This window comes from Indicator indicator, chromosome 4, assembly GCF_027791375.1.
Source record: "Indicator indicator isolate 239-I01 chromosome 4, UM_Iind_1.1, whole genome shotgun sequence".
NCBI lineage: Eukaryota > Metazoa > Chordata > Aves > Piciformes > Indicatoridae > Indicator > Indicator indicator.
In genome coordinates, this window is record NC_072013.1 from 12,922,215 (window position 1) to 12,934,867 (window position 12,653).

The following is a 12,653-nucleotide window of genomic DNA, read 5'->3' on the forward strand; positions in this document are numbered from 1 at the left end:
CAGGTCACACAGGAACATCCAGTCAGGGCTTGAAAGTCTCCAGGGAAGGAGACTCCACAACCTCTCTGGGCAGCCTGTTCCAGTGCTCTGTGGCCTTTACAGTAAAGAAGTTCCTCTTCATGTTGAGGTGGAACCTCCTGTGCTGGAGTTTCTATCCATTGCCCCTTGTCCTATCCCAGGCTGTGACTGAGCAGAGCCTGTCCCCTCCCTCTTGATCCCCAGCCCTCAGATATTCATAAATATTTATTAAATCCCTTCTCAGTCTTCTCTAGATCATGTTTCAAATACATGATTGCCATACATGGGAAGCAGGAAATAATGATTTATTGTTTCAAACACCAGTCAAAACCTCAGAGTAAGAAACACAAAAAGCAAACCAAAGCAAACCACACAAACACAAAATAAAACCCAGAAAAGATTGCAGTGATGTGTAAACACAGGTGAGGCTATGCCTTGGCATGGATGATTTAAACAAATTTGTGTGTTTTAAACAAATTTGAAGCAAAAAGAAGCCCCAGGGCACCGTGAGACTCACGGGAATCCCAAAAATTCTTTTAAACCCCCCCGCCCTGTTTAAATGAAAAACCTCTCCAGGCTACTCTGCATCTTTCTGGAGGAGTGTCCAAGGAAAGGGTGCAACAGAAATGTGCTTTGCCTTGAGTCTCAGCCAGAGCTGGGCCCAGGCTCCTGGGCACCCTAAGAAGGTGTGGCAGGGCAGTGCTTCATTGTGCTACTCCCTTGCCCACCAGATCCAGCTCCAGTTGAAAAAACACCTGGGTGACATCAAACCTGTTCCTGGTTGTGAGCAGTGAGAAGCCTGCTGATCAAGTCTTCCAGCTGCTGCCTATAACAAAGGTGATGTTCCTCTACTTCTAACTCACCGGTGGATGCAAACAACATCTCTGCCAAGCTTTGTGCTGCCAAGAACTTAGGTGCAGGGAAGGGATGAGTTGATCTGAGTGCTCTCATGGTCTTCTGCAGGGGTGTCACTCAGTGGCAGGTGCTACAGACCAGTGTTTTGGTAGGAGCCAGGTGGCCAGAATTGTCAGTATAAGGAATAACAGCCTTAAAATGATAGTGCTGGTGCAGTACTCATCACATCCAGGTCTGTCCCAGTCTGGATACCACCCGGAATCACCTATGAACAAAACAAGTTACTTGTTTTCAAGCATGACTGCACCCTTAGGCAAGAAATGGAAGTAGTTACTCTGGTGATACTTACTCATGACTTTGTCACGGTCTGCATTTCCTGGAGAGAGAAAAGAAGTGAATGTAAGCAGGCTGACACTCGATAAGCAACAGAAGTCTAAGCTAGAGGGAAGGGTGAGCCTTACGATGGGCTCACAAATGCAGCTGTGGGAGCTATCACTGAATCACAGCATCACACTACATTAGAGGTTGGAAGGGTCCTGCATCATACTCTCCAGCTCCTGAAGAGCAGACTCCATCTCATAACCACCCAGAGTGGAAACCAGGCTTTCTGCCCTCCTCCCCTCTCTTTGTGCATCGCTGCTCACTTGGCTTCTGACTGCATTTTTTCAGCCTGCCTTTAGGAACAGGAAGGCACCGTGCCTGCCTCCTGCCAGTATCTTCTGTGTGCTCTTTCCCTTTCTCCATGTGCCTGGGGAGGAGGGTTGGTTCCCTTCTACTTACGACACAGCTGCTTGGTGCACTGCTCGCCTCTGCAGCCGCTGCATGCCGTTCCCGGCTCATATGGGTGCCTTGGGTAGTTCCCACTGTGAAGGAAAGGAACACTGGCCTCGAACCACCCTTGGGAGGAGACCATTAATACCTCGTGCTGAGGTACTTGCTTTGCTTATGTTGATAGGGAGATGCTTTTTGGATGGTGCCTGTCTGTGTGCCATGTGCTCAAGAGAAGCAGCAAAGCAGAAAAGGTGAAGTGTAGCAGGGGCACACTGCTGTTCGGAGCCTGGAGAAAGAAGTATTGCAAATCTGGGAATGAAAATAGTCTCAACGCTGGGTAATAAGTGTGTGTGTGTGTAGACTGTAGGCTCTCAAAACCAGCTCTAGCTACAGGAGCAGAATCAGGTTCAGTTAGTGTGTATGTGCAGACTGTGGGCTCTCAAAACCAGCTCTAGCTATGGGAGCAGAATCAGGTTCAGTTAGTGTGTATGTGCAGACTGTGGGCTCTCAAAACCAGCTCTAGCTACAGGAGCAGAATCAGGTTCAGTTAGTGTGTATGTGCAGACTGTGGGCTCTCAAAACCAGCTCTAGCTACAGGAGCAGAATCAGGTTCAGTTAGTGTGTATGTGCAGACTGTGGGCTCTCAAAACCAGCTCTAGCTACGGGAGCAGAATCAGGTTCAGTTAGTGTGTATGTGCAGACTGTGGGCTCTCAAAACCAGCTCTAGCTACGGGAGCAGAATCAGGTTCAGTTAGTGTGTATGTGCAGACTGTGGGCTCTCAAAACCAGCTCTAGCTACGGGAGCAGAATCAGGTTCAGTTAGTGTGTATGTGCAGACTGTGGGCTCTCAAAACCAGCTCTAGCTACGGGAGCAGAATCAGGTTCAGTTAGTGTGTATGTGCAGACTGTGGGCTCTCAAAACCAGCTCTAGCTACGGGAGCAGAATCAGGTTCAGTTAGTGTGTATGTGCAGACTGTGGGCTCTCAAAACCAGCTCTAGCTATGGGAGCAGAATCAGGTTCAGTTAGTGTGTATGTGCAGACTGTGGGCTCTCAAAACCAGCTCTAGCTACGGGAGCAGAATCAGGTTCAGTTAGTGTGTATGTGCAGACTGTAGGCTCTCAAAACCAGCTCTAGCTACGGGAGCAGAATCAGGTTCAGTTAGTGTGTATGTGCAGACTGTAGGCTCTCAAAACCAGCTCTAGCTACGGGAGCAGAATCAGGTTCAGTTAGTGTGTATGTGCAGACTGTGGGCTCTCAAAACCAGCTCTAGCTACGGGAGCAGAATCAGGTTCAGTTAGTGTGTATGTGCAGACTGTAGGCTCTCAAAACCAGCTCTAGCTATGGGAGCAGAATCAGGTTCAGTTAGTGTGTATGTGCATAGTCAGCCCTGAAGAAGAATCTTTGATGCTGGAGGATGTCTTGCTGGTAGTGATGATTTCATACACTTGTTTGCAAATATTGTAGGAGTGAATTTGTGTCTCTCCATGCTCCCTCCCTCTGCCAGCAGCATGAGTGGCACTAGCTACCTCTGCCCAGGCTCTCAGCTCAGTGTTACTTCCCCATCTCTATAGTGCTCCCAATGCAGCTCAGTGCTTGGCTTTGCTTGGAGCACAGCCAAAGCAATGTTTACAGCATACCTCAAAGTGTTCATAAACACGCTGAGGGGGGTTTATATGCATGCAGCCTCAGCAGTGCTAAGCTTTGTGGCACAACCTCTTTACTTTCAGCAAGGTGAGACTTTTGTTGCTTGGTCCTAAGCTGAAGAACATCTTTTGGAGTGTATTAACCTTAGGAATTGAAATTGTGCATGCACCTTGCTTTGGCCTTTGGCATAGTTGAAAATAGTTACGGATTAGAAAAATAAAGAGCTTAGTTTGCTGTTTCTCAAAAGCAACAGCTGGATGTGACATTACTCCACTTCTTAGTCTGCAACAACCTGTTGATAATGTCCCTGCCCAGCTGGGAAGGACCCATCTTTAAAGCCTTCTCCAGAGCCTCTCATCTCCCCAGAGAGTGAGTGCCCTGCCTGTTCTACAGGGTGCTGTTGAGGATGAAGGCACCCAGGGGGTCCCTGCCAATGCAGGGCAAGCAGTCCAGCATGATTTCAGTCCTCTGCATGACACAGATACTGGCTAAGAGGCAGAAGGAAGAAAGCTTAGCTCATGCCTTTGGGAGGCTCAATGGACAGAGAGCACCTCCCAGCAGTGCTGAGGGCCTGCTTGCCTGTGCATGGGGTTCCTGCACCATCCGGCATGGTGGGGTGCACAGCTAGTGCTGACAAAGGGGCAGACCTAGGTGATCAGTGACTTTTAGCTTGAGAGCTGGCAGAGGCAATGTTCCCTCAGCCTGCTTGGGTGTGGGGCTTCTGGGGAGAATGGACTTGTTGCCTTGGCACAGCAGTAGCTGTGTCATTTGAAGGTATCTGCTCAGAGGTGTATGTTCTTCCAAGGATGAAGCATGGGCAATAGGAATGTCAAACCTGCCCAGGTTCATGGAACGACCTGGCCTTGGCCCACCACTTGGCCCAAGTTAAAAGCCTGGCTCAGTCTTTTAAAGCTGTATTTATACTGTGGTGACATTAGTTAGATGGAGAAGGGTAGAAATACCTCCACCATAGCTGGGTGTTCTGCCTGTGCTGCATGTCAATAAACTTTTGCCTTCAGCTGGCCCCAGCCTCAGAAGCAGTCCTCACTCCTAAGACTGAAGCTGCAAGCATTGCTCAGTTCAATGTTTACCCAAACCATTGACCTAGAGACTTAGTTCTGCAAGACACACGTCAAAATATTTTCAGACTCTGGGCTTGCACCTTAGCAACTTCCTGGGCCCACCTTGGCACTCAGAAGCAAGGGAATCATTTTCAGATGATCACTTCAGTCTTTTCATGCCATCATCTTGTACTTCACCCTTTCTAGCAGTGCCACTGCCCCTAGATAAAATACACAGCCCTCATCTAGCAAAAAATATCTGGTTGGGCAGAGGAGTTCCTTTTTCTCTGGTTTGGGAACCTGAAAACACATGAATGGATGGATTGATCTAATAAATGTGCATGTTGTGGGAGGGAAGGGATAGGACCCAGACCCTGTGAGGTATTTGTAGTGGGAAACCTTACGCTGGTCCATAGTTGCAGACGAAGTGTGCTGCATTGGTTATGGAGGAGTATCCCACGCTGGGACAGAAGTGGACAGCACAGCCAACTTTGTAGCTTGTATCCCAAACAACCTGCAAAGACAGATGGGACACACCAGTGGCAAAAGCTTTGTTTCAGCATCTAAAGTGTTATGATTCAAAATCTAATTCCTAGAGCCAGCAATGTGCCCTGGTGGCCAAGAGAGCCAATGGGATCCTGGGGTGCCTTAGGAGGAGTGTGTCCAGCAGATCCAGGGAGGTTCTCCTCCCCCTCTACTCTGCCCTGGTGAGACCTCACCTGGAATATTGCATCCAGTTATGGGCTCCCCTGATCAGACGGACAGGGATCTGCTGGAGAGAGTCCAATAGAGAGCTACCAGGATGATTGAGGGCCTGGAGCACTGCCTGGGAAGGAGAGGCTGAGAGCCCTGGGGCTGTTCAGTCTGGAGAGGAGAGGGCTGAGAGAGGATTTAATAAATGTTTATAAATGTCTGAGGGCTGGGGGTCAAGAGGGAGGGGACAGGCTCTGCTCACTTGCACCTTGGGATAGGACAAGGGGCAATGGATAGAAACTGCAGCACAGGAGATTCCACCTCAACATGAGGAGGAACTTCTTCACTGTGAGGTCACAGAGCACTGGAACAGGCTGCCCAGAGAGGTTGTGGAGTCTCCTTCTCTGGAGACTTTCAAGCCCCATCTGGATGTGTTCCTGTGTGACCTGTGCTGGATTCTATGCTCCTGCTCTGGCAGGGGGGTTGGACTTGATGATCTTCAAAGGTCCCTTCCAACCCCTAACATCCTGTGATCCTATGATCCGGGGTTTCTATGTCCAAATGGCCATGCTGGCTCAGGGTTGAGACAGAACTGCAGTGCCTACCTGGGTGTAGTGGCCACAGACTCTTCTGCAGTTATTGGTGGCGTAATTGTAGGCACCAACCTCGTTGTACCAAGATGTGATGGCTCCTTGCACAGTAAAAAGAGAAAGTGAGCCAGTCCAGAGGTTTTCTCCAACAGGGGTAAATTTGGGGTGAGCCTGCCCCGGAAGTTTGAGGTATGTATTATGTTTAAAGAGGCACTTCTTTGCCCAAGCTTTTGCAGTCTTTGCCAAATCTGGATCCCAACTCTGCAAAATAAAGACAACTAAAAATCACTGTGGTATCCTCTCAGTGCAGCAATTCAGAGCAACTTTCAGGAGAAGATGGGTCTCAGTAGTGTACATCCTTTGGGTTGATTCATTTTATGCTTCTGCTGAGTCTTACAGAGCTACCTGGTAAATCGCTTGTGGGTTTACTTCTGATTTGAACTTAGCTGCTCAAAGACCTTGAGGAAGAACTTAGGGTACTGGGTGATCTTGGGTGACTGGTTTGTTGGACCCCAAGAGATGTATGTCAGTCAGCAAGGATGATGAGAGGTCTGGAGCACAGACCTGTGAGGAGAGGCTGAGGGAGCTGGGGGTGTTTAGCCTGCAGAAGAGGAGGCTCAGGGCAGACCTCATTGCTCTTTACAGCTACCTGAAGGGAGGTTGTAGCCAGGTGGGGATTGGTCTCTTCTCCCAGGCAACCAGGGACAGAAGGAGAGGACACAGTCTCAAGCTGCACCAGGGGAGGTTTGAGGTGGATGTTAGGAAGAAATTCTTCACAAAAAGAGTCATTTGCCATTGGAATGTGCTGCCCAGGGAGGTGGTGGAGTCACCATCCCTGGAAGTGTTTAAAAGAGACTGGATGAGGCACTCAGTGCCATGGTTTAGTTGATTGGATGGTGTTGGGTGATAGGGTGTACTTGATGATCTCAAAGGTCTTTTCCAACCTGGTTAATTCTGTGATTCTGTGAAATACAGTGTTTGGAGCACAATGTGCACTTCCAGGCTGTGCCAGCCAAGAGAGAAAGCTAATGTAACTTAAATGACTGGATTTACAGCAAATCTGAAGCCTGGGGACTATGCTTGTTGTACCAACTGGACCAGAGTCTCCTGCAGCTCCCTGCATTAAGGCTGCTGCTTACAGGTCAGTCCATAAGCATGTCTGGATTCAGACAGTTTAAACTCAACATTCTATTTTGCATCCTTGCATATGGTGGCTTCAAATATTAGTGCTGAATTCATAGTTGTGCACTCACTCCACTTTCTATTCAGTCCTACAGAAAGCAGTGAGATAAGCAACTGAGTCATGTAAGTGTCCTTTGTTTGCACTGGAGGTGGTGTCTGATTTTGCTGGGTCTTCTTGTGCACACCACTTGACTGGGCAAATACAGTGCTGCACCTCCTGGAAAATGCAGGACCATTAAGGTATGCTTGAAGTTCTAGTTACTCTCTGCATCATTTACTTGAACTATTCTGGGTTTGGCCTTTTAAAAGAATAAACTGTTTTTTCTTCCTTCCTCTCTTTCTTCCTTCCTTTCTTTCTTTCTTTCTTTCTTTCTTTCTTTCTTTCTTTCTTTCTTTCTTTCTTTCTTTCTTTCTTTCTTTCTTTCTTTCTTTCTTTCTTTCTTTCTTTCTTTCTTTCTTTCTTTCTTTCTTTCTTTCTTTCTCTTTCTTTCTTTCTTTTTCTTTCTTTCTTTTTTCTTTTTCTTTCTTTCTCTCTCTCTTTCTTTTCCTTCCTTCCATCCTTCCTTCCCTTCCTTCCTTCCTTCCCTTCCTTCCTTCCTTCCCTTCCTCCCTTCCTTCCTCCCTTCCTTCCTCCCTTCCTTCCTTCCTTCCATCCTTCCTTCCCGTCCTTCCTCCCTTCCCTTCCCTCCCTTCCTTCCTCCCTTCCCTTCCCTCCCTTCCTTCCTCCCTTCCCTTCCCTCCCTCCCTTCCTTCCTTCCTTCCTTCCTTCCTTCCTTCCTTCCTTCCTTCCTTCCTTCCTTCCTTCCTTCCTTCCTTCCTTCCTTCCTTCCTTCCTTCCTTCCTTCCTTCCTTCCTTCCTTCCTTCCTTCCTTCCTTCCTTCCTTCCTCCCTTCCCTTCCTTCCCTCCCTTCCTTCCTCCCTTCCCTTCCTTCCTCCCTTCCTTCCTTCCTTCCCTCCTTCCTTCCTTCCTTCCTTCCTTCCTTCCTTCCTTCCTTCCTTCCTTCCTTCCTTCCTTCCTTCCTTCCTTCCTTCCTTCCTTCCTTCCTTCCTTCCCTTCCTTCCTTTCTTCCTTCCTATTTATTTGTTCTTTTCTGTGCTGGCTGCCATTGGCTCCCCTGGACACAAGGGAAGCTTCAAGCAGCTTCTTACAGAAGCCACTCCTGCAGCCCTCCTGCTAACGAAACCTTGCCACACAAACCAAATAGACCCACAAAAGTTAAAATGAAAAAGTAAAAACAAACAAACACCCCCACAACATATAATAATAATAATAGTAATTATAATAATAATGATAATAACAATAATAAACAACAATAATAATAATAGGAAAATATGTGTAGAATATTAAAGCTAAACTTGAGACAGGAGGTCTTGTTTCAAGTGAACACTCTTTCCTTGTAAGGAAGATGTTCCACTCTCGTAATCATTTTTGTGCCTCTGCACTGGACTCTTTCAAGCAGTTCCCTGAGGTCCTTCTTGAGCTGAGGGCACCAGAACTGGGCACAATACTCCAGATGCTGCCTCACCAGGGCAGAGCAGAGGGGGAGGAGAACGTCTCTGGACCTACTAACCACAGCCTTTCTAATCCACCCCAGGATGCCCTTGGCCTTCTTGGCCAAAGAGCACATTGCTGGCTCATGGGCAACCTTTCATCCTCTAGGATCCCCAGGGCCTTTTCCCCTTCACTGCTCTCCAGCAGGTCAGTCCCCAGTCTACATACTGCTCCATGGGGTTGCTCTTTCCCAGACTGCTCTTTCCCAGGCAAGACTCTGCACTTGCCCTTTTGGAATTTCATTCAGTTTCTCCCTGCCCAACTCTCCAGCCTAAGCCTCACTGAGTTCCAATGCTTTTACTTTCACAAAAGATTTTCTCCTGTACTGTACTACTTTTCCCACACTAAATTCTCCCTTGGAGTGTTAGTTTTTAAGACTAGGATTTTTTTGCAATGTTTAGAAAGAAACTTCTCACGATTTAATTCTTGGTTTATTTATAATAATATTTCTTTGTTTGTTTCTTAAGCTCTTTAAGGAAACATTAGGCACAATTTAAAAAAGATGACTACTGCTCTTTGTTCTTTTAATATATCACAGCAAGATTTTGTTAGTGTAGGGCCAGTAAAGCAAGCTAGAAAACAGAGTCTGGAGCAGTCTCTACTGGAAGTTAGGGATGCCTGGCTGAAGTAAGATAAGCTAAAAGATACACCTAGCAAAGAAACCAAGTTGTTTCCTGCCAGGGTTGAACCTGCTGACTGCTCACTTAATGCTCTTCTATTTTAGTGTTTGACAACAAAAAACAGAACATGAGGGTTTTTTTGTTTTGTTTTTTTTTTTTTTGAGGGGGAGGAAGTTTGGTTGGGGTGTTGCTAATGACAGACATAGTTATGTCCTCTTGTGGTGGTGACTATGCAAGACAGTAAGGAAGAGAAGTGAAAGGGAAAGGATCCTAATTAGGACAATTGCTCTGGTCCATCTCTCAGAGCAATTGAAAGGAGGTTGTAGCCAGGTGGGGGTCAGGCTCTTCTCCCAGGCAACCAGTGGCAGAAGGACAGGACACAGTCTCAAGCTGCACCAGGGGAGGTTTGGATTGTATGTTAGGAAGAAATTCTTCACAGGAAGAGAGACTGGCCATTGGAATGGGCTGCCCAGGGAGGTGGTGGAGTCACCATCCTTGGAAGTGTTTAAAACCAGCCTGGATAAGGCACTTGGTGCCATGGTTGAGTTGATTAGATGGTGCTGGGTGATAGGTTGGACTTGATGATCTCAGAGGTCTTTTCCAACCTGGTTAATTCTGTGATTCTGAGAGATCTGTGGAGATCATGCCAAGAAGAAACAAGTTATTTCAGGTAATACCCAGTCAAGCACAGAAGGTGATGGATATCTCAAGAGATGTCAGCATCTCACAAATCAGCAATGAGCTTCTCAGCCATAAGCTTTGTGCATGCATTTACGGCTTCCTCCTTGCTGGCTTCCCCTGTGCCACTCAGCAGCAGTGAGACATGAGTCACAAACAATCTGCAATGAGACATGGCCACTTCTGGGTTTATTTTGAATCACAACAGGCTGTCTTCTGCATGGCTGCTGCAGATAACTGCCCCTGATGTGGCTGGAGAGAAGGCAGGAGGGCAAAGTGTCACAGCACCTGATTTCTCCAGCACTCGCTCCTGCTACTCTCGTCTGTTTTGGCTTTCCCTGAAGCCCCAGTGCCTAGGAACTGCTGCTTTGCTGGCTCAGTCTGTGAGAGCCTTGCAAAGAAAGCATTGTCTGGCAAACAGTCTCTGTCCTTGCCAACTCAAGTATGAAAGATTTGTGCTTAGGTCTGCACATAAATCACACCACCCCCACCCACCACCCCCAGTCTGTTGAGCTGCAGTACCTTGGAAGGAGGCTTTTCACAGCACAAAATGACAGCCTGGGGTTGAGAGTTGAAACTGTGGGTTTAAAACTAAGAAATTAAGCCAGACACAATTATACACAAACCCAGGCCTGTAAAGCCATCTGATTATTACAGCGTTTTTTGCCTCTACTTTAAAAAGTAGTTCTTATGACCCCAGGAAGTTGGGGGAGGTTTCTTTTCTTTTCTTTTCTTTTCTTTTCTTTTCTTTTCTTTTCTTTTCTTTTCTTTTCTTTTCTTTTCTTTTCTTTTCTTTTCTTTTCTTTCTTTTCTTTTCTTTTCTTTTCTCTTCTTTTCTTTCTTTTCTTTCTTTTCTTTCTTTCTTTTCTCTTTCTTTTCTTCTTTTCTTTTCTCTTCTTTTCTTTTCTTTTCTTTCTTTTCTTTCTTTCTTTTCTTTTCTTTTCTTTTCTTTTCTTTTCTTTTCTTTCTTTTCTTTTCTTTTCTCTTCTTTTCTTCTTTTCTTTTCTTTTTCCTTCTTTTCTTTTTTCTTTCTTTTCTTTTCTTTTCTTTTTCTTTTTCTTTTCTTTTCTTTTCTTTTCTTTTCTTTTCTTTTCTTTTCTTTTCTTTTCTTTCTTTTCTTTTTTTCTTTTCTTTTCTTTTCTTTTCTTTTCTTTTCTCTTTTTCTTCTTTTCTTTTCTTTTTTCTTTCCTTTTCTTTTTTCCTTTCTTTTCTTTTCCTTTCTCTTTTTCTTCTTTTTTTCTTTCTTTTCTTTTCTTTTCTTTCTTTTTTTCTTTCTTTTCTTTTCTTCTTTTCTCTTTTTTTTCTTTTTTTCCTTTCTTTTCTTTTTTCTTTCCTTTTCTTTTCTTTTCTTTTTCTTCTTTTCTTTTCTTTTCTTTTTTTCTTTTCTTTTCTTTTCTTTTCTTTTCTTTTCTTTTCTTTTCTTTTCTTTTCTTTTCTTTTCTTTTCTTTTCTTTTCTTTTCTTTTCTTTTCTTTTCTTTTCTTTTCTTTTCTTTTTTCTTGATTTACAGAATTGTCAGGGTTGGAAGGGACCTCAAGGATCAGCCAGGTCCAACCCCCCTGCCATGGCCAGGGACACCTCACACTACAGCAGGTTGCTCACAGCCACATCCAGCCTGGCTGCAAAAACCTCCAGGGATGAGACTTCCACCACCTCCCTGAGCAACCTCTGCCAGTCTCTCACCACCCTCATGGGGAAGAACTTCTTCCTAACATCCAATCTGAATCTCCCCATTTCTAGTTTTACTCCATTCCCCCCAGTCCTGTAATTCCCTGACAGCCTAAAATGTCCCTCCCCAGCTTTCCTGGAGCCCCCTTCAGATCCTGGAAGGCCACAAGAAGTTCTCCTTGGAGCCTTCTCTTCTCCAGACTGAAGAACTCAAACTCTCTCAGTCTGTCTCCAGAGCAGAGCAGCTCCAGCCCTCTGATCTTTAATGCATTCAATCACAAAAGCTGTGAATCATCCACACTATCACAACTGCACACACTTGCACATCCCTCATGAAGATTCCCTTACCATGTAGAGCATGTTGCTGGCTGGTGGATTCACTCCAGACCGGAATCTGTTATGGGTTTGTACACATTCCTCAATAAACTTTGGATCTCCAACATCAGGCAGGGCTGGTGCTTCAGATGAGTCAGAGGCACGACAGAAGTGCAGTAAAGCCAGCACACAAGCAGAATATCTGCTTGTCATGGTTCTCAGCCTCTGGTCTTGCAGCTTTAGCAGCAGAGCGTTCCAGCTGCACAAGGCAGTTTCAGCTCCAACAGCAAGGTTTTGCTTGAAGGCTTTGTGGGCTGGACTTATCTTAGCCATGGTGATTGAGTGTGGTGTTGCTCACAGGAAAGGAGTCATGTTTCAAGAACGTTGCTAAGAGAATAAGGAAATTGAACAACGACTTCACATCAGAGCTGTGGTGGCTTGGCTCTCTTTGTTTTTCTTCTTTCTTTCTTTCTTTAGTTGCCGTGGGCAAGCTTCTATCCTGTCCTTTTGTTTTGTTTCTTTGGCCCCCACCACCTCACCCACAGCAGTCACTCTGGGTTGCAGTGAAGTTTTGGGTAAATGTTCTGATTTTCATTAAAAAAGCATTACTGTTAAAGCTGTTGCTCTGAGCCAAAATGCTGTGAGGAAGAATTGCTGTGAACTGTGACTTCAGCTACAATAAGAACAGTCACTCTGGTTGTACAGCAAGTTACTGGAGGGCTAAGTTTGGCTGAGAACTTTGGCAATTTAAAGATGCTGCAGTTACTGAGGGTGTTGTCTTGTGATCATACACTGGTGCTCTGTGTGGCTATCAAGCTTGAGAAATTCCTCAGATATTCAGAGGTTCTCCTTCCTCTCTACTCTGCCCTGGTGAGGCTACATTTGGAATATTGCATCCAGTTCTAGGCCCCCCTGTTCAAGAAGGAGCTCAGGGAAATGCTTGAGAGAGTCCAGCACAGAGCCACAAAAATGATTAGGGGAGTGAAGCATCTTCCTTAGGAGGAGA

General features: G+C 45.9%; 1 protein-coding gene across 1 annotated transcript; it reads right to left on the minus strand.

Annotated features, from left to right (window-relative positions):
• Window positions 1-986: 986 nt before the first annotated feature.
• LOC128981654 (glioma pathogenesis-related protein 1-like) lies at window positions 987-11,860 on the minus strand. Its single transcript, XM_054400577.1, has 6 exons — window positions 11,681-11,860; window positions 5,649-5,894; window positions 4,755-4,864; window positions 1,654-1,736; window positions 1,223-1,249; window positions 987-1,138 (listed from the first exon to the last, which is right to left on the minus strand). Exons 1-6 carry the CDS (start codon window positions 11,858-11,860, stop codon window positions 987-989), a joined length of 798 nt encoding a protein of 265 aa, XP_054256552.1.
• Window positions 11,861-12,653: the final 793 nt, after the last annotated feature.

Bases quoted from the DNA above. Each gene is read 5' to 3' on its own strand.
- LOC128981654 (XM_054400577.1), bottom strand. From the start codon at position 11,860: ATGACAAGCAGATATTCTGCTTGTGTGCTGGCTTTACTGCACTTCTGT. The intron at 5,895-11,680 runs GTAAGGGAATCT...TTTATTTTGCAG, and splicing joins CCAGCAACATGCTCTACATG to AGTTGGGATCCAGATTTGGC. The intron at 1,139-1,222 runs GTAAGTATCACC...TTTTGTTCATAG, and splicing joins AGACCGTGACAAAGTCATGA to GTGATTCCGGGTGGTATCCA.